A 27,764-nucleotide genomic window follows, 5' to 3' on the forward strand; every position below is an offset into this window, starting at 1 on the left:
AGTTGAGGGTGTAGGTGAGGGTTGACCTCGAGATATGAGCTCAAGTTATAGGGAGTAGACTGACATGAGAGGACAAGTGTGTAGGCTGGATTGTACTAGGAATCTAGAAAGAACAAAGGTGAATTCAGTGCTTTAAAGCATATGGTAAGAGTTTCAGTTTGATTGTGGAGGTGGATGGGCAACCACTGAAGGTTCTTGAGGAGTGGAGAAACACACACAGAATGGTTTTGTAGAAAACCATTGTTTTTAGAGAAGCATCATGGCTCAGTGGAAAGAGCCCAGGCTTGGGAGTCAGAGGTCAAATCCCGGCTCAGCCACTTGTCAGCTGTGTGACTTTGGGCAAGTCACTTAACTTCTCTGTGCCTCAGTAACCTCATCTGTAAAATGGGGATTAAGTCTGTGAGCCCCATGTGGGACAACCTGATCACCTTGTATCCTTCCCAGCGCTTAGAACAGTGCTTTGCACATAGTAAGTGGCATCATACAAATGCCATCATTATTATTATTATTAAAAATGTTCCAGGAAGTAGAGTGAAGTATGGACTGAAGTGGGGAGAAACAGGAGGCAAGAAAGTCAACAAGGAGGCTGATGCAGTAGTCAAGGCAGGATAGGACAAGTGCTTGGATTAGAGTCGTAGCAGTCTGGATGGAGAGGAAAAAGCAGATTTGTGATCACAGCTTCCAGTCCTTGATCCGGAGTCACCGGAGCTTCCAGTCTCCGGAGTCACTGGAGCTTCCAGTCCCTGGTCCTGTGAGAATGAAGCTACCCAACTTCCTAAGGGTTGAGGTTCAGACAATGTGCTGATCGAAGTTGGGGGGATCCCTATAAGAGAGGAGCTGCCCAACTTCATAAGGACTGAGGTTCAGATCGTGTGCCGGTCTAAGGGGAGGATCCCAGCTTGAGGCTTCTAGGGCAAGTGGGTCACATCCACCCAGTTAGAGAAGCATTGTGGCTTAGTGGAAAAAGCATGGGCTTGGGAGTCAGAGGATGTAGGTTCTAATCCCTGCTCTGCCACTTGCCTGCTGTGTGACCTTAGACAAGTCACTTAACTTCTCTGTGCCTCAGTTACCTCATCTGTAAAATGTAGACTGAAACTGTGAGCCACACCTGGGACAACCTGGTTACCTTGATCTACCCAGGGCATAGGACAGTGCTTGGCACATAGTAAGTGCTTAACAAATACCATCATTATTATCTGACTGTGTGGAATCAGGAGTTGTGATTCAGGCCAGGTGAAAAGAGTGATGGTGGGAGGTCAGCAGGTTCACTGCAAGACTTCTCATAAAGTTACTGAGACACTTGAGTTCTTGGGAAACAAGGAGAGATGGTGGATAGTAGAAACTAGCCCAAATATCAAAAGTATTGGGAGAAAGCATAGATTGGTGACAACAAGCAGCAGAAAGCAATTTGGTCTGATAGGGTTAGACCGAGTAACTGTGCTAAACGGTGATACATTTGCATTTCTAGGGAAATGGGGAAAAGCAGAAATCCATTGTGCCCTGCCTTGGCGGAAGCAAATCTGGTCCCCAAAGATAATGAGAGTGTGGGCTGCTTTGGGGAGAAACTGGGAGACTGAGTATTAACATGAGACTTGAGGCAAACAGGAAGAGTCGGTAACCTGGCCAAAACCATGGAACAGCAGGGAGTAATCTATGCCAGAGTGACTGGTGAGAAGGAGAGATAAAGCAGAGGAATTGGCTGAATGGAAATTTCTTGAACTCTTTGGGACACAGGAAAACATGGTGGTTCATTCCTCTTCATTCATAGTGGAGTTTTGGAGGGAAACCTTTTCTATTAGCAAATGGAGGATGTGTAGAGCTTACATGGAAAAACCTGCACTTTCAAGGAACAGGAACAATAAAAATAAACTTTAAATATCTTAGATAAAATGGGGAAGACCACATTTATACAAAAAAAACCCATCAACACAACAACAACAGAACAGCAGTTGCAGGATCTAAAAGTCATCATAAAACATACATGTAGAGAAAGGGATTGGTACTGTGCACTTCATAGGCACTTCTCTGAGTGCAATGAGTCCCAGTACAAACCATGAGAAGGATAGCAGAAGAAACAAGAGACAAGGAAAAGAGAAATTCCTGGGGCAGAGGAAAGATAGAATGAAGGCTGAGGAGGAAGAGAGGAAATGGGGGGAAAAAAGAGGACAAAATAGGAAATAAGCAGTGAGAGGAGACAAAGGGGAAGAAAATGATGAGGAACATGCTGGATAAAATAGACAAACAAGGAGATACAAACAAGGAGATGAGAGGGAGAAAAATTCCTAAACTTGTGAATGAGTAAAAACAACAGTGATGCTAGCATTGCCCGGACTAGCCTCTCTTTAGGGCCCTGGTATCTTTTCCGAATTATCTATGTGAATAACTAGGAGGTCATCCCATGTTTAAATTTCTTTCAATTGCAAATACATCAGCAGTTGAAGTTGATCATAAATGCTTATTTATTATTCCCTGGAGAGTGCATGTGTTATAAAATAGGCACAATTGAAAAGAAGGTACATCTTTTATTTGAGAACTTCAGAATCCCCTAAGGAGGTAACATGTTTTAGGAAATATACATAATAAAGGAACAAGTTAGGTATAGAATCTCAAATTGTGATTCTGTGCCCCAACCCACTCCTTCAACTAAATCATATTACCCTCACCTCTCCCAATACAGTTAGAATTAATTATACTAACATCTATGCGGCAGGGATGGTATGTATGATATGGACTAGTAGAAGGCAAGCAACCAAACAAATCATGGTATTTATTAAGCGACTATTATTTGCAAGACATCGTACTAAGAACTTCTGACAACACAGTAGGGTTAGAATTCATGATCCCTGGCCTCTAGGAGCTTACAATCTATCAGGGATGACAGACACCAAATAATTACAGATAGGAAGGAAAAAAAGAATGGAAAGATTGATAAGTCAATAAATACAGAAGTGCTTAGAGGATATGAACATATAAGGGTGAAAGTAGTGGAAATGTGCTGGGGTGGGCATTGGGAGGATATTACCCAAGGAGAAAAAAAAATGAATTGGGGAAGGCCTCCTGGGGGAGATGGGATTCCAGAAGCACTTTGAAAATGGGGAGACAGCGCTTAGGGCAGTGCTTGGTAGATAGTAAGCACTTAACAAATACCATTATTATTATTATCATTACTATTATTACCAGAGGCTCAGAAATCCTGAAGCCAGAGAAAACAGTGTCACCTAGTGGAAAGAGCATGTGCCAAGCGTTAGAATATGTGGGTTTTAATTCTGGCTCTGCCAATTGCCTGCTGTGGCACCTTGTACAAGTCACTTAACTTTTCTGTGTCTGTTTCCTCTCCTGTGAAATTGGGATTTAAATAACTTTCACCCTCCTACTTAGACTGTGAGCCCCATGTAGCACAGGGACTGAGTCCACTGATTAACTGTATCTACCCCAGTGTGTAGAACTGTGCTTGACACATAGTACTTAATAAATATAATAATAATAATAATAAACCCCAAAAGAGGTTTACCGCATGGTTTTTCCCTTCACAACTGCAGTCCTTCAGGACTGCTTGGAATCATTAATTGCTAAGAAGTGAGCAAGTCATTTCCCTGTTCCAGGCAAAAAACCAGCAATCTTGAGTCACAGAATGCCTAGGAGATAGGATCTATTATCATCATTATCATAATGATGATGATAATAATAAAAATAATGAGAATAATGTTTATTCATTCATTCAGTCATATTTATTACTGTGGTGAGCTCCCAACAAGCTGCCTCATTATTGACTGCTTATGATCCCGTAAACAACAACAAGGTGCCAAACCACTGATGGGCTCTACCTGAGGGGAGGTGATTGCTGGCTTGTGGGGGTGGAGCATGGAGGGAGATGTGGCTTTTTCTCCCTGTTCTACCCAGTAATGGGCCTGGACCAATCAGTGACTGCTACGTATAGTCACAGCTGCCACGCCCAAGGCAGTTAAAAGGAGATTCCTCAGAGGTACACACAGGGGTGCATCTGGAGCACATGCTGAGAAGCAGGGAGAAGCAAGAATTGGACCAGGAAAAGTAACAGGAGAGCAGCACTTGGAAGCAGAAAGGACCCTTTGACCACAGACTGGTATTGGACCCTTGGGTGGTGGAGTGAGTGAGTGTATGTATGTGTCACTCCCTTGCATGTTAGTTGAACTAAGTAAAAAACTTTTCAAGGTAACCTTGGTGATCAGAAATGTGGTTTGACTTCTACTATGTGTCACTGAGGCTCCCTTGGTCCAGGATGGTCTTGGTTGGTAGGAACTGGAGGTTTGTGACAATTATGTACTTGCTGTGTGCGGAGCACTGTACTAAGCGTTTGGGAGGGTACAATACAACAATAACAGACACATTCCCTGCCCACAATGAGCTCACAGTCTACAGTGGAGGAGACAGAGAATTACAGATTAATTACAGATAGGCACATAAAGTGCTGTGGGGCTGGGAGGGGGGAAAAACAAAGGGAGCAAGTCAGGGTGACTTAGAAGGGAATTGAAGAAGAGGAAAGGAGGGAATTGGTCTGGGAAGGCCTCTTGGAGGAGGTGTGCCCTCAATAAAGCTTTGAAGCGGGGGAGAGTAATTGTCTGTCAAATTTGAGGAGGGTGGGCATTCCAGGCCAGGGGTGGGATGTGGACTAGGGCTCAGCAGTGAAATAGGTGAGTTTTGAGGCACAGTGAGAAGGTTAGTATTAGAGGAGCAAAGTGTGCAGGCTGGGTTGTAGAAGGAGAGTAGTGTGGTGAGGTAGGAGAGGGCAAGGTGGTAGAGTGCTTTAAAGCCAGTGGTGAGGAGCTTTTGTATGATGCAGAGGTGGTTGGGCAACCACTGAAGTTTTCTGAGGAGCAACGTGACATATCCTGTACATTTCTGTAGTAAAATGATGCGGGCAGCTGAGTGAAGTATGAAGTGGAATGGGGAGAGACCAGAGGCTGGGAGGTCAGCAAGGAGGCTGATGCTGTAATCTAGGCAGGACAGGATGAGTAATTGCATGAACATGGTAGCAATATGGATGGAGAGGAAAGGGAAGATTTTAGCGATGTTGTGAAGGTGGGACCGACAAGATTTAGTGATGGATTGAATATTTGGGTAGATTGAAAGAGGGGAGTCAAGGATTCATTCATTCAATAGTACTTATTGAGGCGCTTACTATGTGCAGAGCACTGTACTAAGCGCTTGGAATGAACAAGTCGGCAACAGATAGAGACAGTCCCTGCCCTTTGACGGGCTTACAGTTAATCGGGGAGACAGACAGACAAGAACAAATGGCGATAAATAGAGTCAAGGGGAAGAACCTCTCGTAAAAATAATGGCAACTAAATAGAATCAAGGCGATGTACATTTCATTAACAAAATAAATAGGGTAATGAAAATATATACAGTTGAGCAGACGAGTACAGTGCTGAGGGGATGGGAAGGGAGAAGGGGAGGAGCAGAGGGAAATGGGGGGAAAAGAGGGTTAAGCTGCAGAGAGGTGCGGCAGAGGGAGTAGAAAGAGAAGGGGAGCTCAGTCTGGGAAGGCCTCTTGGAGGAGGTGAGTTTTAAGTAGGGTTTTGAAGAGGGGAAGAGAATTAGTTTGGCGGAGGTGAGGAGGGAGGGCATTCCAGGACCGCAGGAGGACGAGGCCCAGGGGTCGATGGCGGGATAGGCGAGACCGAGGGACGGTGAGGAGGTGGGCGGCAGAGGAGCGGAGCATGCGGGGTGGGCAGTAGAAAGAGAGAAGGGAGGAGAGGTAGGAAGGGGCAAGGTGATGTAGAGCCTTGAAGCCAAGCTTAAGGATTTGTGAGAAAGAAAGGATGGTGGTGCCATCTACAGTGATGGAAAGTCAGGGGGAGGACAGGGTTTGGGTAGGAAGATAAGGAGCTCTGTTTTGGACATGTTAAGCTTGAAGTGATAGGAGGACATCCAAGTAGAGATATCTTGAAGGCAAGAGGAAATGTGAGACAGAGGAGAGGGAGAGAGATCAGAGCTGTAGATGATTGGGTATCACCCACATAGAGGAGGTAGTTGAAGCTATGGGAGAGAACCAGTTCTCCAAGGGAATGGAGAATGGAAGGGCAACAAGAACTGAGGGACACCCAGAGTTAGAGGGTGGAATGCAGAGAAGGAACCCACGAAGGAGACTGAGGATGAATGGCCAGAGAGATAATAGGAGAACCAGTAGAGGACAGAAGTCAGTGAAGCCAAGGTTGGATAATGTTTCCAGGATAAGGGAGTGGTCCATAGTGTCGAAGGCAGCTGAGAGGTTGAGGAGGATTAGGATGGAATAGAGGCCATTAGATTTGGCAAGAGGGAGATCATTCAGACATTTGTGAGGGCTGTTTCTATGGAGTGAAGGGGATGGAAGTCAATTTGGAGGGAGTCAAGGAGACAATGGGAGGAGAGGAATTTGAAACAGCAGTTGTAGACAACTCAGTCTAGGAGTTTGGAGAGGAATGGTAGGTTATTAAACACTATGTGCCCAAGAACTCTATTAAGCACAGGTAGATCCATAAATCCTTATGTACAAGAGGGAGGCTGTGTGGTCTAGTGGATAGAGCACGGAACTGGAAGTTAGAAGGACCTGGGGTCTAATTCCTGCTCCACCACTTAATAATAATGTTGGTATTTGTTAAGCGCTTACTATGTGCCGAGCACTGTTCTAAGCGCTGGGGTAGATACAGGGTCATCAGGTTTTGTCTGCTGTGGGACCTTGGGCAAGTCACTTTACTTCTCTGAGCCTCAGCTACCTCATCTGTAAAACAAGGATTAAGAATGGGAGCCTCATGTGGGACACGGACTGTGTGCAACCAATTTGCTTGAATAGTGTAAGCACTTACCTTATCCCATCTTGATTAATGTATTAGCCTTCTTGCTGACCTCTCTGACTTCTCTCTTTCCACTCAAGTCCACACTCCATTCTGCTGCCTGAATTATTTTCTTTCGAAAACATTCAGACCATGTTTCCCCACTCCTCAAGAAACCCCAGCAGTTGCATATCCACCTCCTCATCAAGCAGAAACTCCTCACCACTGATTTTAAAGAACTTAATCACCTTGTCCCTTCTAATCTCACCTCACTGCTCTCCTACTACAACCCAGCCCGCACACTTTGTTCCTCTGGTGCTAACCTTTTCACTTTACCTCGATGTCACCTATCTCGCCGCCAAACCCTGCCCACACCTTACCACTGGCCTGGAATGGCGTCCCTCCTCATATCAGACAGACAATTTCTCTCCCCCACTTCAGAGTCTTATTGAAGGAACATCTTCTCCAGGAAGCCTTCCCTGACTGAGCCCTTCTCTCCTCTCTCACTCCCTTCTGTAACACTTATACTTGCTCCTTTATTCAACCGCCCTCCCTTTCCCACAGCACATATACCTGTATATATCTGTAATTAATTTATTCATTTATCCATTTATTTATATTAATGTCTCTCTCCCCCTCTAGACTGAGGGCTTGCTGGGGGCAGGGAATGTGTCTGATGTTATATTTACTCTCCCAAGATCTTAGTACATACATCACTTTGCACACAGTAATCGCTCAATAAATACGATTATTATTATTACTGTTCTATCCACCCAGTGTTTAGTACAGCCCTGGCACATAGTAGGGACTTAACAAATACCACAATTGTTATTGTTACTATTATTATTAAGACAAGATAATCAGGTCCCAAATGGGGCTCACAGAATAAGTAGTAGGGAGAACAGGTATTGAATCCCCATTTTGCAGATGAAGAAACCGAGACCCATAGAATAATACTACTACTAATAATAATAATGGTTTTTATTAAGTACTTACTATGTGCCAAGCACTGGTCTAAGCACTGGGGTAGATACAAGGTTATCAGGTTGTCCCACATGGGGCTCACACTTTTTAATCCCCATTTTACAGATGAGGTAACTGAGGCACAGAGAAGTGAAGTGACTTGCCCAAGGTCACACAGCAGACAAGTGGCGGAGCCAGGATTGGGACCCACGTCCTCTGACTCCCAGGCCAGTACTCTTTCCATTAGGCCATCCTGCTTCTCCCTGAACAAAAAGATCTACAGAGGTGAATCCAAAACTCCCTTAGAATTAATTCCAATATCTAGCCGTCATTCATAAACAGCCCTTCCTCAAGTCTAACTCAAATGACTCCTGCTGTCACAGATGCCCATTTCTTTCTTCTAGTCTTCAGAGAACTGAAAAACAATTGATTACTATCACCAACCTCCTTGAAACAATCATCGATATACTTGAGTCTTAAAATCCTATTTCCTTGCTGTTTAATCACCGTAGCTTTTCTCTTCGATCTTTCAGGTCCGCCGAGGGCAAGGAAAGATAGGAGTACCCAGAGAGGAGGGTAATAGGGAGGGTTTAGGGAACGGTGGCAGAAAAGCGAACTGACTGTATCCTTTTCCATTCCCAGGCCCCTGGAGGGTGTTTTATTTCTTTCTGTGATGTCTGATTTTTCACAACAGACAAGAAGGAAGCTGAGGATTGAATTGAGTTGGGTAGGTCTGAACCTGGCTTCTCTCCTTTGGTATTTAAGTGATTTATGCACTTTTCTCCTTCTGGCCTGGATTTTCCCACTTTTCCTCTCCCAGAACCTTGGGGCATGTTTGTGGCAACGAAATGAGCCTGACAAAAACAAAAGCCCTTGTCCTTCCCCAACTGTTGCTCCTGCTCCTTTTGTGAGACAAGCTCAAGATAGGATTAATTTCAAGATGTGGGAGTGGTAGCTGCAAGAGTAGTAATAGTAATAATAATATTGTTATTTGTTAAGCACTTACTATGTGCAGAGCACTGTTCTAAGCACTGGGGTAGATCCAGGGTAATCAGGTTGTCCCACTTAATAATGTTGGGATTTGTTAAGCGCTTACTATGTGCAGAGCACTGTTCTAAGCGCTGGGGTGGACACAGGGGAATCAGGTTGTCCCACGTGGGGCTCACAGTCTTAATCCCCATTTTACAGATGAGGTCACTGAGGCACAGAGAAGTTAAGTGACTCGCCCACAGTCACACAGCTGACAAGTGGCAGAGCTGGGATTTGAACTCATGACCTCTGACTCCAAAGCCCGTGCTCTTTCCACTGAGCCACTCCACTTGAGGCTCACAGTCTTCATCCCCAATTTACAGATGAGGAAATTGAGGCACAGAGAAGCGAAGTTACTTGCCCAAGGTCACACAACATGCAGCGGAACCCGGGATTAGAACCTGTGACCTCTGACTCCCAAGCCCAGACTCTTTCTATTAAGCCAAGCTGCTTCTCTCTAGTAAGTGCTTAACAGATATCATCATCGTCATCATCACGAGGCAAGTGAGTTATTCCCTGACCACAGAGAACTGACATTATTATAGGGGATACAGAGAAAAATATTTCTGAACAGAGTAGTCGGAATAAATACTGTGTATGTCGGAATGTACACTGAATATACTGTAACCACTACTTTCCTCCCACCATAGAGAGTCCATGTTCCTAACTTATTCTACGCACATGAGCCGGGGATAAAAGCTGCTCCCGGGCTCTTCCATCTACACTGAGACTGCTTCATTTTAAGTTTCTGTTTGTGTTGTGTTTGTTTCATCCCTCCCGTTGTCTGTCTCCAATCCCTTCTCCCCATTGATACTCTTTTTAAGTTGTGAGCACTCCAAGGGACATGTCTAACTTCTACCTGTGTATTCTCTCCCTGCATTTAGTACAGTGCTCTGCACACACTAAGCACTTAAATACTGGTATTATTACTACTGAGGACAGGTATAAATAAATCTGTAAATTGTAGAGGTGGCTCAGGTTGATATAATCTGGGGAGTTGGGCATTAAGTGAGGTTGGCTTCTTGGAGAAGATGGCATTTTAAGACAACTTTGAACATGAACTTAGAACAGTGCTTGGCACTTAGTAAGCGCTTAACAAATACCATAATTATTATTATTATGAAGGGGATTGTGGACTGTTGCATTTGAGAGGGGGGAGTTGCAGTCTGGGGAAATAGGACAACTAAAAGGATAGGGGTGGGAGAGTCAAGCATGCAGTACAATTAGAAGCAGTGCAGCTTAAAGGAAAGAGTACAGGTCTGGGAGTCAGAGAGCCTAGATTCTAATCACAGTTCCACCACTTGCCTGCTGTATGACCTTGGGCAAGTCACTTAACTTCTTGGTATCTCAATTTCCTCCTCCGGAGATTAAATTCATGTTCTGTCTCCTGCTAAGGCTGTGAACCTAATGTGGGTCAGGAACTGTGTCTGACCAGATTGTCTTGTATCTACTCCAGTCAGAGCTTAGCATAGTGCTTGGCAAAGAGTGAATGCTTAACAGGCACTAAAATCACTATTTAGACTGTGAGCTCCATATGAGACAGGATCTGTGTCTGAACTGATTATGTACCACTGTGCTTAGGATGATGTTTGGCATATATTAAGTACTCATCAATATTACAGTTATTATTAGTAGTAGGTTTGGAGTAACAAAGAGTTTGAGCTATGAAGTAACAATCGTGAGAAACAACATGTAAATGGATAGTGTCAGTGAGGAGTCTTGAAGCCGACAGGAGTTGTTTCGCTTGACGAGGAGGGAAATGGGACTGATATCAGCGAACCAAATTTACTCCTTTAAACTGTGACATTTTTGATAACTTTGCTTAACTCATTTAGGGCGAGGGCTACCCTTTCTATTTCATTGCATTAGTGAATTAGAGGAGTTTTATTGATGAGTCTGTTCTAGAAAACTAAGTCTTGTGTTAAAGTGAAAGACAGGTGAAAGGCTAGTAACAGGGAATCCTACATATCAGCGTGTTTCAACTCCCGGTCTGGCGGGTGCCTTTGAGGCAAGAAAGCTATTCAGCATCCTGTTTCTTCAATCTTTGGCCTTTCAGCAGAGATTACAAACAAGGGTAGGGCACACACTGGTGGTTGTTTGTTGTGATAAGGGCACCTGTCCATCAGGAATTGGGCTCAGCATACAAATTCATTTCACATAGTCCACAGATGGTAATGACTTTATCTATCTAGACCAGATGAAAACTGGTGACCTAATCGAAAAGTTCCAGACTCCATTACCAGAAATACTCATTGATATCCTCTGGGTATAGTTTTGCTTTTTTGGGGTGATAGGGGATTTGGAAGAGTAGAGTCCTCTCTCGGTCTCTCTCTCGCTCTTTCTTTCAAACTCAAACTCCAGGTCGCTACAGCTGACTTAGCCCCAGAAAAGGGAGTGTCTGGTGAAGTGTTTGAAGCAGTATTCCATAATGGATAGAGCTCTGGCCTGGGAATCAGAAGGAACAGGCTTCTAATCCTGGATCTGCCACGTGTCTGCTGTGTGACCTTGGGCATATCATTGGAACAGAGCTTGGCACATAGTAAGCGTTTAACAAATACCATCGTCATTTCACTTCTCTGTGCCTCAATTACTTCACTGTAGTGGGGATTAAGTCAGACATGGACTGTGTCCAAACTGATTAGCTTGGATCTACCCCAGTGTTGAGTATAGTGTCTGGTGCATTGTAAAATGTTTAACAAATACCACAAAAGAAAGAAAAGAGAGCTGAATTTAAAAAAAAAAATTGCAGCTTTTAAGTGCAGAAGTTTGCTATAGCTATGAAAACTGGCTTTAGAGTTGGGAGCTGGCTGAGTCAGTGAGAAATCAGCTGGCCTGCAAAAGTTGAGAGAAAAATGATTACATGATATGGAAAGTTGCAAATCTTACCACTACTAAGTGAATGGGGGGGGGGGGGCAAAGAGGGATTGAGGACCTTCTCTTCCAACCCTAGACTGTAAACTTGTTGTGAGCAAGAAATGTGTCTATCACCTCTGTTAGATTGTTATAGCATACTTTTCCAAGCACGTAGTACACTGATATGCACCCAGTAATCATTCAAAAAATATAAATGATTGAAAGGGGGACAGCTGTCAACAAAACAAAATGCCTTTTCCCTCATTGGAGAAGCTGTGCTTCCATCACTTAGGCTGAAACTACGTCATTCTGTATGAGAAAATTAATACCGAAGTAGTGTAACACAGTGGAAAGAGTGCAGGCCTGGGACTCAGAGGATTTTAATCCCGGCTCCACCACTTGTCTGCTGTCTGACCCTGGGCAAATCACTTAACTTCTCTATGCCTCAGTTTTCTCACTAGTAAAATGGAGATTAAAGCTGTAAACTCCATGGGGGGCATGGATTGTGTCCAACTTGATTCTCTTGTATCTATCCCAGTGCTTAGTGCAGTGCTTGGCACATAGTAAGTGCTTAACGAATACCATACAGAAAGTGAAATGGCCTAGTGGACAAAGTATGGGCCTGGGAGACAGAGGAGCTGGGTTCTACTAACAGCTCTGCCACTTGCCTGACGTTTGACCTTGGCAAGTCGCTTAACTTGAAGTCACTTAACTAGAGAAGCAGCGTGCAGCGTGGCTCAGTGGAAAGAGCCCGGGCTTGGGAGTCAGAGGTCGTGGGTTCGAATCCCAACTCTGCCTCTTGTCAGCTGTGTGACTGTGGGCAAGTCACTTCACTTCTCTGTGCCTCAGTTCCCTCATCTGTAAAATGGGGATGAGGACTGTGAGCCTCACGTGGGACAACCTGATTACCCTGTATCTACCCCAGCGCTTAGAACAGTGCTCTGCACATAGTAAGCGCTTACCAAATACCAACATTATTATTATTATTATTAACTTCTCGGTGTCTTAGTTTCTGCAACTGTGAAATGGGGATTCAATCCTTGTTCTCCCTCCTACTGAAACTGAGTCCCATGCAGGACTTGTGTAGTGCTTACAACAGTGCTTGACACGTAGTAAATACTTAATACTTAACAAATATACACACAAAAGAATGACCAGGGTTAGTGACTCTTTAAACTTCATCACACACTTCTCTCCCCTGATCAGTGTGTTCCCTTGACGAAAACCCTTTTCCCAAATTCATAAACAATTGAAGCTCAATAGTAATTCAGTTCTTGGCCACTGAGTCAAGACTGACACTGAGACAACATTGTAATTGTATAATTCAGCCTCTGAATTGTAGTATATAACCACTTTGTTAAAATTTATCCTGGAGGTGAAATGCTAATACAATCATCAAACGAAACACAGCTACTGCATATTTATCACGGTTTTCCATTGTCAGGATCCCTAATCAGAGAAGTGCAAAGATTTTCTTGAATATCAGCAGCAATTAGTATTTGGCTTCCACAAATTCCTGTAAGGACAATAAAAACATAATCTTTCCTTTTCATCCTCTTGTTAGGAAGTTAAGAAAATCCAGTATAGTACCTGTGCTGTTCAACTTTCCAGGACCTAAGGTGAAATGTTGAATTGGAAGATGATTAGAAGGATACTGATCTTAATGTTTTCCCCTCCACAAAAGTGTTCATAGTCATAGTGGTTCATAGAAAAATAGTAGTTTTTTTTTCCCTTTTCCTCACACTGCATGATGCCTTGTAGTTTTAAAACCACTTTCAATGTAAATTTAAAAAAAAATCTTCACATTATCCCCTTTGTCATTTAAATCGTCTTCTGAAGTTAGTGTAGGGATCAGTGATTTCCAGATGGGATGGATTATTACATTGAGAAATGAAATGATTTGCCCAAAGTAAAAAATCAATGGTCTTGCCCTGAAAAATGTTTGGCTTAATTGGTCCTGGATCAGACCCCCTCAAGTCCTTCTTCTGTGATGTAAAACTTTATTATTTGGCCTGCATAGTAACGAGTATCCAGAGAAATTGAGCAAAGGAAGGGAGCAGATTTCATTAATTCCATTAAGTCCTATGACTTTGGAAGGATTCAAAAATTAAATTACACTTTTTCCATTCTTTGGCCAAAATCTTTCAAGAAAAATAGACAGCTGTGTGCTCCTTTTTTTTTTTTTTTGAAGAGGTACACCACTGAAGAAAGCAAGGCCAAACATAAGCCTGTTATAAAACTTTGTTGGTAAACCCCCACTTAGATAATCTACACTCCTCTAATAATATATTAAGAGAAGGCAATTGAGAATTTGAGGCTGCAATTCTACCCCTTCATTTTTACTCCTCACTTGATCAAATCTCTTTGATCTACAAAGAATAACTCCTCACTCTCTCTCAAAAAAAAAAAATAAATCCTTCGCTCCATCAAGTCAATCAATTCAATATGTACAAATTGTACCACAGGGAGACCGATATACACTAAAGCCATCCAACATTGATAATGAAAGTCTCAACGTCGCTTCGAAACCTGAAGCCTATCCCATCAGTTGGCAGTGTGGACAGCTCCAAAGAAAGTGTGAATCAATAAAAGAACTTAGTTTAAGAGAGGTCTGTGGCATAGCAAATGAAGAGCATGAGACAGGAACCGTAAGCAGTGATCGTGAAAACGATGCCTTCAGCATTTGAATTTTCTTATTTTTTTGTTCAAAGAAAACTCGTTAAGTCACAGAACACCTGCTCAGTTTTAAGTTTAGCCTCTTTCCAAGAGTAAAATGAATTTTTTGAGTCAAAAAGAGAGGCCAGTGTGGATTGTATTTTTGCCAGTTCTGGGATTTCTGTATTGCATTTTCACCCATCTGCATCTATAGTCATTGCGATAATTTGAAAAATGTGAAATTAATGCCAGGTTCCATCGTTCCCACAACTTTAGGCTCAACAGTTGAATTTCCTTTTACTAGAACTGCAGATTATGAGGGATGTAGTTAATTATTTTCTTTTAAAAAAACAAACTTCCAGAATCTAGAAACTTGATCATCAGGGATTTCCACGGAGACCGGGGATAACCTAAGCAGGGTTTGAGGGAGGGACCAGCGCCTCTGGTTCCTACTTAAGCTATTTTTTTTGTATGTGTGTGTGGGGGTGATTAGCTGAGGGCCAGCTGCTCCTCCACCAAGCAAGGCCCATTCCCATTCATTCATTCAATCGTATTTATTCATTCAATCGTATTTATTCATTCAATAGTATTTATTGCTTACTATGTGCAGAGCACTGTACTAAGTGCTTGGAAAGTACAGTTTGGCAACAGAGACAGTCCCTACCCAACAGCAGGCTCACAGTCTGGGTGTCGCCTGGGCTGGCCGGCAGAAAGAAGGGGGACCAGCTGACTCATCCACCCGAGGGGCTCCTCCGCCCCTCCTCCCCTCCCTGTTTCTCCTACTCCTTCCCTCTGCTCTACCCCCCTCCCCAGAGCACTTGTGTATATTTGTATATATTATTTACCACTCTATTTTATTAATGATGTGTATCTATCTGATTCTATTTATCTTGATGGTATTGATGCCTGACTACTTGTTTTGTTTTGTTGTCTGTATCCCCCGTTTAGACTGCGAGCCCGTCGTTGGGCAGGGATCTATCCGTTGCCAAACTGTACATTCCAAGCGCTTAGTTCAGTGCTCAGCACACAGTAAGTACTCAATAAATATGATTGAATAAATAAATGAATGAGGGGCTGGGGACGGGCCTGGGCTGGCTGGGAGATAATAATAATAATAATAATAATAATAGTAATAGTACTTGTTAAGCACTTGCTATGTGGCAAGCACTGTTCTGAGCACTGTGGGGGGATACAAGGTAATGAGGTTGTCTCTCATGGGGCTCACATTCTTAATCCCCATTTTCCAGATGAGGTTACTGAAGCACAGAGAAGTAAAGTGACTTGCCCAAAGTCCCACAGCTGGAGAGTGGCAGAGCCAGTATTAGAACCCACAACCTCTGACTCCCAAGCCCGGGCTCTGTCCACTAAACCATGCTGCTTCGTGCATATACACAATAGGATCTCACTATTAGTAGCACCAGTTTTTAATATGAATGCAGCACTACATGAAGTAGGATAGGACTTGTCCAAAGTCACACAGCCAGAGAGGTGAAGTGACTTGTCCAAAGTCACAGTTTAGACTGTGAGTCTGTCATTGGGCAGGGATTGTCTCTATCTGTTGCTGAATTGTATATTCCAAGCGCTTAATACAGTGCTCTGCACATAGTAAGTGCTCAATAAATACTATTGAATGAATGAAAAGTCACACAGCCAGAGAAGCGAAGTGACTTGTCCAAAGTCACACAGCTGACAAGTGGCAGAGCGGCTGTATTAGAACCCAAGGCCTCTGGCTCCCAAGGCCGGGTTCTTGCCACTGGGCCATGCTGCTTCTCTCTGGCCAGGATGGGCTGACCGGTCAAGCGAGGTTCTCACCTTGTGGTCTGTGACGCTGATGTAGCCGTCGAGCAGGCGAGAGCCCGCGTGTGGAAGTGGTCGCCGCAGCGAGCCCTGGACCGGGGTCTTCCCGCTCGTGCCTGCAGGCCCCGCTGCCCCCGCCGCCCCCGGCTGCTGGACCTGGGCCTGGGCCTGGGGTTGGGCCTGGGGCTGCTGCTGAGGCTGAGGCTGCTGCTGCCGTCGCCGCTCCTCCTTGGGGCCGCCCAGCCCACTGTACATGAGCAACAAGCTGGTGCACATGGTGGTCAGCGCTAAACACACGGCCAGCCCATGGCGCTGCGGAGGAGGACACCGAGCCAGACAGGTGGGCGCTCAGCCCCCGCGGGCAGGGGGAGATGCTTTGGGACTGGGGCCGGGGCCGGGGGACGCCAGGGTGACCGGTAGGGGTTGGGGGGAAGGAGGCCGGTGAGGGGCCAGGGGCTGATGGCGAGGGGAGATGGGCAGGCTGGAGGGATGAGGAGCTGTGGGGAGGAGCGATGGGCAGTCTGGAAGGGGGCAGTCTGGAGGAGAGGGGGGCAGTCTGGAGGGGAGGGGGGCAGTCTGGAGGAGAGGGGGGCAGTCTGGAGGGGAGGGGGGCAGTCTGGAGGGGAGGGGGACAGTCTGGAGGAGCAATGGGCAGTCTGGCGGGGAGAGAGGTAGTCTGGACGGGTGAGGGGCAGTCTGGAGGGGAGAGGGGCAGTCTGGAGGGGCAATAGGCAGTCGGGGGGCGAGGGGTGGTCTGGGGGGAGAGGGACAATCTGGAGGATTGAGGGGCTGTGTACAGGAGTGATGAGCAGTCTGGAGGGGCGAAGGACGATCTGGAGGGGCGAGGGGCTAACAGGAGTGATGAGCAGTCTGGAGGGGCGAGGGACAATCTGGAGGGGCGAGGGGCTAACAGGAGTGATGAGCAGTCTGGAGGGGAGAGGGACAATCTGGAGGGTCGAGGGGCAGTCTGAAGGAGCGAAGGGCAGTGTGGAAGGGTGAGGGGCGTTGGGCTACTCCCCGGGCCATCCGGCCCCGACTCCGACCGCACACGGGGGTTGATCCCCGTCCTGTGCTCCCCGCTCCTCCTTCCCCTGGGGATCCCTAGGCAGGGAGGATGGCGCTCGGATCCCGGACCCTGGATCCCCGGATCCCGGCTTCCCGGTTTCCTGGAGCGGAGGCGGCTCCCAGCCGGGCACAGGGCTCCCCCGAGCCGGGCACAGGGCTCCCCCCGAGCCGGGCACAGGGCTCCCCCCAGCCGGGCACAGGGCTCCTTGGGTGGCTCCCTGGGTGGCGTTGGTGTCTAACAATGTAGCCATCCTTCCCCCGTCTCCTCAAATCTTTCCCCCCGCGTCCTTTCCCGTCTCCTCCCGGGATCTCTGCCTCCCCGCAGCCCGGCAACTTTGCAGCCAGTCAAGCCGGCAAAGAAAGTGTTCGGTGGCTCCTCCTCTGCCCTTCGCCCTTGGCTTTCTTCTGCCCCTTCTCTCCTCTCTCTCTCTCTCCCCGACCCCTCCAGCTTCTCCCCTTTCCCTTTCCCTCCAGCTTCTCCCCCTCTTTCTTTCTCCCCCCCCCCCATTCTCCCTCCAGCTTCTCTCCTCTTTCTTCCGTCCCCTCCAGCTTCTCCCCCTCTCTCCAGCTTCTCTTCTCTTTCCTCCAACCTCTCCTCTCCCTCCAGCCTCTTCCCCCTCTCTCGTTCTCCCTCCGGGTTCTCCCCTCTCTCTGTCTCGCTTTCCCCTCCAGCTTCTGCCCCTCTCTCGCTCTCCTTCCAGCTCCTCCCCTCTCTCATCTCGCTCTCCCTCCAGCTTCTCCCATCTCTTTATCTCGCTCTCCCTCCCTCCAGCTTCTCCCTTTCTCTCTCTCTCGCTTTCCCTCCGGCTTCTCCCCCTCTCTCTCCAGCTTCTCCCTTCTCTCTATCTCGTTCTCCCTCTCTCCAGCTTCTCCCCCCCTCCAGCTTCTCCCTTTCTCTCTCTCTCGCTTGCTTTTCCCACGGTTTCTCCCCGTGTTTCCTTCCCTCCGGCTACTCCCTGTCTCTCTATCTGGCTGTCTCTCCGTCCAGCTTCTGTGCCCCATCTCTCCCTGTCCAGCTTCTCCCTTTCCCTCTCTCTCGCTTTCCCTCCTGCTTCTCCCCCTCCTTCCAGCTTTTCCCCCTTTTCACTCTCCCTCTAACTTCTCCCTCTCTCTCTCTCTTTCCCTCCGGCTTCTCTCCCTCTCGTTCTCCCTCCCTCCAGCTTCTCGCTTCTCTCTCTCCCGCTCTCCCTCCGGCTTCACCCTTTCCCTCTCTCCCTTTCCCTCCAGCTTCTCCCTTTCTCCCCCCCTCTCGCTCTCCCTCTACCTTCTCCCTTCTCTCTCCCTCCCTCCACCTTCTCCCTTTCTCCCCCTTTCTCTATCTCTCTCTCCCTCCGGCTTCTCCCTTCTCTCCCTCTCTCGCTTTCCCTCCGGCTTCTCCCTTCTCTCTCCTTCTCTCTCCGTCGTTCTCCCTCCAGTTTATTATCCCTTTCTCTCTCTCTCTCGCTCTCTCCCCCTCCGTCCACCTTCTCCCTTTCTCCCCTTCTCTCTCTCCGGCTCTCCCTCCGGCTTCTCCCTTTCTCTCTATCTCGCTCTTCCTCCGTCCAGCTTTTCCCTGCTCTCTCTCTCCCCCTTTCCCTCCAGCTTCTCCCCTCTCTCGCTTTCTCTCCAACTTCTCTCTTTCTCTCTCTCTTTCTCTCGCTTTCCCTCCGACTTCTCCCCTCTCTCTCCCTCTCCCTCCAGTTTCTCCCTTCTCTCTCCCTCCAGCTTCTCCCTTTGTCTCCCTCTCTCGCTTTCCCTCCGACTTCTCCCCCCTCTCTCCCTCCAATTTCTCCCTTCTCTCTCCCTCTCCCTCCAGCTTCTCCCTTCTCTATCGATCTCCTTCCAGCTTAATATCCCTTTCTCTCTCTCCCTTTCCCTTCACCTTCTCCCTTCTCCCTCCCTCCACCTTCTCCCTTTCCCCCTCCTCTCTCTCCCATCCTTTCCCCCCAGCTTCTCCCTCTCTGTCTCTCCCCGTCTCCCTTTCTGTCTCGCCCCCGGCGCCCCTCGCCGCCTTCTCCCTGTCCGTCCGTCCGTCTGCCTCCAGCGTAACCCCTCCGCCTGGGGTTTTTCCCCGCGCTCCGCCGCCAGCCTTCGGTGCCCCGCCCCGGAGCCCGCGGTCCCATCCCCGGACCCCCCGGAACCCCCGGACCCTCCGGACCCCCCCAGCCCCGCCGCCCGGAGCCCGGCGGGGAGAAAGTTAGCTGCGGTGCCCCCTTTGCCCCCCTTTGCCCCCTGCCCTCCGAGCCGGGGTTAGGCGCTGCCCCCCGCGGTGCCCCCGGACTCACCACCAGGGTCTTCATCGTTTTTGGGGGGGAGGTGGGCGACCTGTCGTCGGGAGAACGATCAGGCTCGCCTACCCGGGGACACTTTTTCCTTTAGGGCTTCCATGGTGGGGGGCCGGGAAGCCGGGGTCCGGGGGCTGGGGGTCCGAGGGCTCGGGGTCCGGGGGCTGGGGGTCGGAGCTTCCCCCGGCACTGCCGTCCCCAGATTAGAGGCGGAATTAAAACTGGACCGGACCCTCTTAGGCTCAGTCATCGAGCTACACAACTGCCGCCTGACGCTGCCTGCTGGGTCCTAAAGCCCTTTTCGCCCCTGCAAAAACACACGTACACACACTCACACTCACACACTCACATCCACACTCACACACACACACAAGCTCGCCCTACTGGAATCTCACCCCGAAGTTTTCATCCACCCCTTCCCTCCTTCCCTCTCCTCCTTCTGCTTTTGTTCGAGGCCTGGATCGATTCAACGCCTAAGTAGGCAATTTGACGTTGCCATCCATAACGCCAGGCTAAACACGGAGATGGGGATGCTGGTTCCGATAACTAAGCCAACTTCGAAAGCACCAAGAGACACGGTCTTTTCGGTGGGTTTTTTTTTAATTTTCTTTCCGCATCAGTGGATTTTTCTCATTCTAATTTTTCCTCTTTAGGTGTCCTCTTAGAATCAGCGTTGCTCCCGCCGGCCTTATTTTATCAGCCTTCTTCTGAGTTATTTCCATTTCTCACTTCATCTTTGCTACAAATGCAAACTCACCTGGACTTTCAGTTTTCCAGGAATCGAGAAGTCAGGGGTGACCGAGTCTTCGTCTGAGTCATCTTGGAGAGAAAACGTTCAACTGTGACAGTTCTATTTTCATCATTAACTGGAAGTATAGATGACTTCGAATTGTATTTTCACGGTTGTTGGCGATACAGCTTCTTTCTAGTCTTTGGTTTTTCCTCTTTGCCTCCGCACGTGAACCTCACACTGTGAAAACTTTTAAGAAAACAACTTGTGTTTTCTTAATTCCTGGCTTTGGGAGTTTTATACCGATGTAAAGCATTCTGTTTTACAATCCACAGCTCAGTGGTTTAAGATGCATTCACGGTATTTAAGGTGCGCGTATGCCTAAGTCAAAAAGGTGTCTTTAGCAATTACTTAGTGAATAATTTGTTTTAATGCATTGCTTTGCATCTATCTTTAAGTAGGCTAACGATTAAGATTACATTAAGAATCGATTGATCTGTCATATTTATTGAGCACTAACTACGTGTAGAACACTGTACTAAGCACTTGCGAGAGTACAGTATAGTAGAATGGGTAAACATGTTCCCTGCCCAAAACGACATTCATTCATTCAGTCATATTTATTCAGCGCTTACTATGCTTGGAGCACTGTACTCAGAATGTACAATTCGGCAACAGATAGAGACAATCCCCACCCAAAAATGGGCTCACAGTCTAAACGGGGCAACGATAGGCAGGATCGGCCGGTTAGCTGAAATATGGAGATAATATTTTTCTCAAGCCCCAAACACATTAAAATTTATTTTTCATGTATTCAAACGCATTATTGTTCTAACAGTAGAATGGACACTATTTCTAGCAATCGGTGGTCGCTGTCCAGTCTGAACATTTTCCAAAGAAGTCGAAATAAACTGAAAACAATACCGATGCGTCAGGCCATCTCATCGGATAAGCGAGAAACATGGTTTATCCTTTCAAAGAAGACTGCTAGCATTGCAAGTCTCCGAGCTATTTATTCAATTTGTGGTTTAGATTTGAATAGTTACCAGGTGTTAGGACAGGAGAAACACATAAGGAGAAACTTGTCAGGTCTTGGTAATTCTTTATTACCTGGCTGCACTTGACATGAAAATTAGTGAAACAAAGAGCCAACGAGATGAATCAGTGAAAGCAAATTATCTGTGGCTCTTCAAGATTCCCTGCGATACACTACAAAAAGCAGCTCATGCATTTTACAGTAGCGTTTCCCAACTATCAAGCAGGCAGGTTACCCGAGTCTGACAAAGCTCTTCTAATACATTTCTCCGGGCCAAATAGAAGCATCATGTTTATGATTTAGGCACATGGCTGTGTGCTACACATCTGCTACAGAGTATGTCTGACCAAATTCATTAAGCTTATGGTTTTTTGGGTAGCAACTAGCTGGTTGCTGAATACATCGCGATAGCAGCCAGGATAAATTTTCCAATTTAATGCTGAGTTTGGCTGGTCTGATGTCCAGTTCCTTGATTTTCAGTTTATTCATTTAGAGGCTGTGAGGATCCTAAGCAATCTGGGAGCCAAATTAGAAGCAGAATAGATGGGGTGGGTGGGGGAAGACTGTCTGTTAGTAAGAAATTCTGACAAGGGGAATCAACCCAAATAACCAGTTGGATGTTTAAATTTTAGGAAATGAATAGTTTTGAGGCAGAGGTATTTTTATTCCAGTGATGCGGTGATGCATACATATACACAGGTAACTTTACATATCTTTAGTAATTAGACTTGCCCTAAAGAACAGAATATGAGCAGAACTGATAAATGCATAATTGACTTGGAGACAAGTCAATAAAGCATTTTTAGTCCATTTGGCTTCCTCAGTTCAATAAGAAGTGAATTGGGTAATCATAGTTTGCTTTTCAAAATCCAGTGACCTCAGATAGATTTTTCATCATTTACAATTTTGCCACCTTTGGAGGGCATTTGTTGCTCTCTCTTTCTCTCTCCCTTTAAATGGTACTTGTTAAGCACTTTCTCTGTGCCAGGCACTGTTACTGAGCAATGGGGTTGACACAAGATAATCAAGTTGGACAAAGTCCCTGTTCCTCATGAGGCTCATAGTTTACGTTGGAAAGAGGAGAATTTACTACCCACTTTACAGATGAGGTGACTGAGGCAGAGGAGTGATTTGTCCAAGATGACACAGCAGACATGGCAGAGTCTATACTAGAACCCAGATCCTCTCATTCCCAGGCCCCCTGCCTTATCCACTAGGGCACACTGCTTACCTTCTCAGAAAAGCAGCGTGGCTCAGTGGAAAGAGCCCTGACTTGGGAGTCAGAGGTCATGGGTTCAAATCCCAGCTCTGCCACTTATCAGCTGTGTGACTGTGGGCAAGTCACTTCACTTCTCTGGGCCTCAGTTACCTCATCTGTAAAATGAAGATGAAGACTGTGACCTATTATTGTTACTGTAGACCCCTTGCTCATGATCACCCTCCTGCCAGGAACTTCATGACCACCCTCCTTCCTGGAACTTCCTCAGTTTTTTTGTTTTTAATGGTATTTATTAAGCACATAAGTGCTGGAGTAGATACATGACAATCAGGTTGGACACAGTCCATGTCCTACATAGGACTCACAGGCATTATCCCAATTTTACAGATGAGGTTACTGAGGCACAGAGAAGTAAAGAGACTTGCCCAAAATCATATCTGGCATGAGGCAGAGCTGGAAATAGAACCCAGGCCCTTCTGACTCTTGGGTCCATCTCTATCCATACTAGGCTAAGCTGTTTCCTCCCGCCTTTATATCTCTGCCAAACCATCACTCTCCCCTTCTTCAAAATCATGTCTCCTCTAGGAAGTCTTCCTTGACTAATCTCTCATCTTCCCACCCTATTCTACCTCCCTCTGTGCTACCTTATACTCTTGGGATTGTGCCCCTTCTAGGACTTTGATACCTCTCCTCCAGCCCCCACAGCATTTGTGTCTTGCGTTGTTTTATGCTGAGTCGTCTCCGACCCATAGTAATGCCATGGACCCATCTCTCCCAGAACGCTCCACCTTCACCTGCAGTCATTCTGGTTAGTGTATCCATAGAGTTTTCTTGGTAAAAATATGGAAGTTGTTTACCACTGCCTCCTTCTGTGCAGTAAACTTGAGTCTCCGCCCTTGACTCCCTCCCATGCTGCTGCTGCTGCCCAGCACAGGGGAGTTTTGACTTGTAGCAGATTGCCTTCCACTCACTAGCCACTGCCCAAGCAAGGAATGGAATGGGTAGGCCTCTGCTTGACTTTCCCTCCCATAGTTGAGACTGGTTGAGTACTGAAAACTCTCCAAGTGCGACCCTGAGAGGGGGAGCATTTATGTAGCTATCCTTATAATTCTGCCTTTTCCTCGAGGGCTTGAAATCCATCTACCAATTCTATTGTACTCTCCCAAGTGCTAAGCACACTGCTCCACAAACAGTAAATATCCAATAAATACTATTGATTAATCCTATCCCATGAAGCCTAACTCTAATGAGCAATGAAGGTAGATAGGTAGCATGGTGGGGTTGGAAGGGGGACAGGGAGAGAGTTAACACAGCAACATGGCAACAATAGACAGGAAGCCAACTGAGATTTCTCAGAAGGGAATGATTTGATCCTGCTGACACTGGAGTAAAATGAATCAGAAAGGAAGGGAGAGGAGGAGGAAAAGAAAGAAAAAACTGTTGCATTAATCCTGGCAGGCGGTGGATAGTTATGGTTTATATGATACCTGTAAGAATGGAAAAGACAGGGTGAGAAATAATGTTGAAGAAGAAACCACGACAAGGAGAAAGGAGAGGCAGGAGTATCCAATCAGGGCTGCCTTTAGATATTTGTATGCCTTATCACTGTGAAAAATTTCCCGCTCCCTACTTTTCGATTCAGTGTGACATCATTTCGTGAACAGTGAGTCACAGCATATAACATGTACTACTGTATGGAATTCTATCCAAACCCTTGAGAAGATCAAGAATCCCCCCACAAGGGGCTATTGTGCTCCCCTTCAAGGTTCATTCATTCAATAGTATTTATTGAGCGCTTACTATGTGCAGAGCACTGTACTAAGCGCTTGGGATGAACAAGTCGGCAACAGATAGAGACAGTCCCTGCCGTTTGACGGGCTTACAGTCTAATGGGGGGAGACGGACAGACAAGAACAATGGCACTAAACAGCGTCAAGGGGAAGAACATCTCGTAAAAACAATGGCAACTAAATAGAATCAAGGCGATGTACAATTCATTAACAAAATAAATAGGGTAACGAAAATATATACAGTTGAGCGGACGAGTACAGTGCTGTGGGGATGGGAAGGGAGAGGTGGAGGAGCAGAGGGAAAAGGGGAAAATGAGGCTTTAGCTGTGGAGAGGTAAAGGGGGGATGGCAGAGGGAGTAGAGGGGGAAGAGGAGCTCAGTCTGGGAACGCCTCTTGGAGGAGGTGAGTTTTAAGTAGGGTTTTGAAGAGGGAAAGAGAATCAGTTTGGGGGAGGTGAGGAGGGAGGGCGTTCCAGGACCGCGGGAGGACGTGACCCGGGGGTCGAAGGCGGGATAGGCGAGACCGAGGGACGGTGAGGAGGTGGGCGGCAGAGGAGCGGAGCGTGCGGGGTGGGCGGTAGAAAGAGAGAAGGGAGGAGAGGTAGGAAGGGGCAAGGTGATGGAGAGTCTTGAAGCCTAGAGTGAGGAGTTTTTGTTTGGAGCGGAGGTCGATAGGCAACCACTGGAGTTGTTTAAGAAGGGGAGTGACATGCCCAGATCATTTCTGCAGGAAGATGAGCCGGGCAGCGGAGTGAAGAATAGACCGGAGCGGGGCGAGAGAGGAGGAAGGGAGGTCAGAGAGAAGGCTGACACAGTAGTCTAGCCGGGATATAACGAGAGCCCGTAATAGTAAGGTAGCCGTTTGGGTGGAGAGGTTGCTTCTAGGTTCTAAGTAACTGCAGCCTGTTACTTCTGGGTCTGCCCTTTCCCTCAATCAATTTGTTATGCCATGATCCTGATTGAATGCTGTAGTAAAGCACTTGGGAAAGTAGAATAGAATTAGAAGAGGAGCTTAGAGTGCAAGCTTGTCGTGGGCAGAGAATATGTCTGTTACACTGCTATATTGTACTCTCCCAAGCACTTAACACAGTGCTCTGCACACAGTGAACTCTCAATAAATGCGATTGACTGAGTCTATAATCCCAAATGGGAGACAAGCACAAGAATAAATTGCAGGTAAGGGGAAAGCAGCAAAATTTAAAGAAATGGCTATAAGTACTACCTGGGAGGGTGTTACCTAAGTGGTAGAGGGATGAGTATCTCAGTGCATAGGGGACACACAATCTCTGAAGCAGCTCTGGGAAGATGAAAATTCATCACCTTTTGGAGCAGATATGTTTATAACCCCCCTCACCCCCACCTCCAGACTGGGAGTTTATTGTGGGCAGGGATTGTCTCTCTTTAGTGTTGCACTGTACTTTCCCAAGCTCTTAGTACAGTGCTCTGCACACAGTAAGTGCTCAATAAATACTATTGAATGTATGAATGAATAAATATAGTTGAAGCAGTGTGGTCTAGTGGAAAGAACATGGGCTTGGGAGGAAGAGGACATGGGTTTTAATGCTGTTTCTGCCACTTGCATCCTCTGTGACCCTGAGTAAAAATCACGTACCTTCTTTGTGCCTCAGTTTCCTCATCTGTAAAATGGGGATTAAGATTGTTAGCCCCATGTGGGACAGGAACTGGGTTCAGCCTGATTTTCTTGCATCTACCCCCATGCTTAGTACAGTTCCTGGCACATAGTAAGTGCTTAACAAATACCACTTATAAAAAAAACTGAGGGTTTGAAGATGGGGAGAGAGTGGTCTGTCAGATATGAAAGAGGAAGGAGTTCCAAGGAGGAGGGAGGATGTGAGCAAAAAGTGAGAGGTGAGACTGGGGAAAACAAGACACAGTGAGTGGGTTTTCTTGAGTGGAGTGATGCGAGCAGGCTGGGCTGCAAACTGCTCTCTCTTGCTTAGATCTAAATGGCCAGGAGCAGCCTGTTCTTGTGTGCTTCCCTCCGTTACCAGCACTGCACTGTCCTCCAAGCTCCCCACCTTCCCCACATCTTTTGGCCAACCCCCTAAAGCAGGGTCCAACTTTCCTCTCCTTCCCCAGTTCATTTGTTCATTAAATCATAATTATTGAGTGTTTACCTATGCCAGGAATTAGGCTACAATCAATCAGTGGTATTTCTTGAGCATTTACTCTGTTGAGCACTATGCTAAGTGCTTAGGAGAATATTATGCAATGGGAATTTACCATCTAGAGAGGGATGCAGAAATAAAAATAAATTATGGTTATTCATTCATTCAGTCATGTTTATTGAGCACTTAGTGTGTGCAGAGCACAGTACTAAGCCCTTGGGAGAGTACAATATAACAATAAGCAGACACATTCCCTGCCCCTAAGTGCTGTGGGGCTGAGTGTTGGGTGAATATCAAGTGCTTAAAGGGTACTGATACAAGTGTATTTATGATACAGAAAGAAAAGGGAAAGGAGAGGGAGTAGGGAAAATAAAGGCTTAGTCTGGAAAGGCCTCTTGGAGAGGATGTGATTTTAAGAGGTTTTTAAAGGTGGGGAGAGGGATTGGCTGTTGGCTTTGGAGGGGATGGGAGCTCCAGGCCAGAGGGAGGGCAAGTGCAAGGGGTCCGTGGAGAGATAGACAAGGTTGAGATACAGTCAGTAGGCTGGCATTGGAGGAACAAACCATGGGGGCTGGATTGTAAAAGAAAAATCAGCGAGGTAAGATGGGGGAGAGCTGATTAGATGCTTTAAAGCCAATGATAAGGAATTTCTGTTTGATATGGTGGCAGTTGGGCAACCACTGGAAGTTTTAGAAGAGTGGAGAGATGCAAACTGAACCATTTTTTTAAAAAATGATCTGGGCAGCAGAGTGAAGTAAGGACTGAAGTTGGAAGAGATAGGAGGCAGGGAGGTCTGCGAGAAGGTAGATGTAGCAGTCAAGACAGGATAAAACGCTGCAGTTCTGTTCTCTCTCCGGCCTTGGGCTCCCAGACTCCAGATTCCTTCCACCCCAACAATCGGCTCTTCATCATAAGCGGCAGCACCTCATAACACGGGGTTCCCAATAACCATGAATGCCCTCTGGGCTGCCCCAGCCTGTGGGCAGTGGCAGAAGGTCACTGAGCCTTGTCCCGGTGACACACACTTGCTCTGTTTGGGAATAAGCAACTCCAGCTGGCTCAGTCACACCCCGCTTCCTCCAGATGCAGTAATTCATTCATTCATTTATTCATTTATTCAATCGTATTTATTGAGTGCTTACTGTGTGCAGAGCACTGTTCTAAGCACTTGGAATGTACAATTCGGCAACGGATAGAGACCACCCCTGCCGAACAATGAGCTCACAGTCTAAAAGCAATTTTGGGTGGGGGTAGCTGCCAGCCACCCATCCCTTCCCCCAGCTCACCCACTGCCCACCATCTCTTCGACTGACCCTCTACCAAAAGGGGGCTGAAAGCACGGGCAAGTCCAGCCCCAAGATCTTGCCCTGTGTCCCGCAGATTACTGGTCTCATTCTCCCCACAGGGTGGGGAGAGCCCAACAGTCAGCCCTGTCCAGAT

The 27,764-nt window shown here is 46.8% G+C and overlaps 1 protein-coding gene and 1 non-coding gene across 2 annotated transcripts in view; both read right to left on the reverse strand.

Moving 5' to 3' along the window:
• Positions 1–19,560, reverse strand: part of ST6GALNAC5 (ST6 N-acetylgalactosaminide alpha-2,6-sialyltransferase 5) — a 237,889-nt gene extending 218,329 nt beyond the window's left edge. Inside the window, exons 1-2 of the mRNA XM_029062035.2 lie at positions 19,421–19,560; positions 16,107–16,403 (exon numbers count right to left, since the gene is read on the reverse strand). Coding sequence (XP_028917868.1) covers positions 16,107–16,403; positions 19,421–19,435 — 312 coding nt within the window. The 5' untranslated portion in view covers positions 19,436–19,560. The remainder of the gene's footprint in view (positions 1–16,106; positions 16,404–19,420) is intronic.
• Positions 19,561–23,349: 3,789 nt separating this feature from the next.
• LOC114811640 lies at positions 23,350–23,487 on the reverse strand. The gene has a single exon (XR_003759336.1). It is a non-coding gene; the product is annotated as a small nucleolar RNA SNORA7 (small nucleolar RNA).
• Between the last annotated feature and the right edge of the window lie 4,277 nt (positions 23,488–27,764).

The sequence above is a fragment of the Ornithorhynchus anatinus genome, chromosome 4 (genome assembly GCF_004115215.2).
Source record: "Ornithorhynchus anatinus isolate Pmale09 chromosome 4, mOrnAna1.pri.v4, whole genome shotgun sequence".
NCBI classification, from domain to species: domain Eukaryota; kingdom Metazoa; phylum Chordata; class Mammalia; order Monotremata; family Ornithorhynchidae; genus Ornithorhynchus; species Ornithorhynchus anatinus.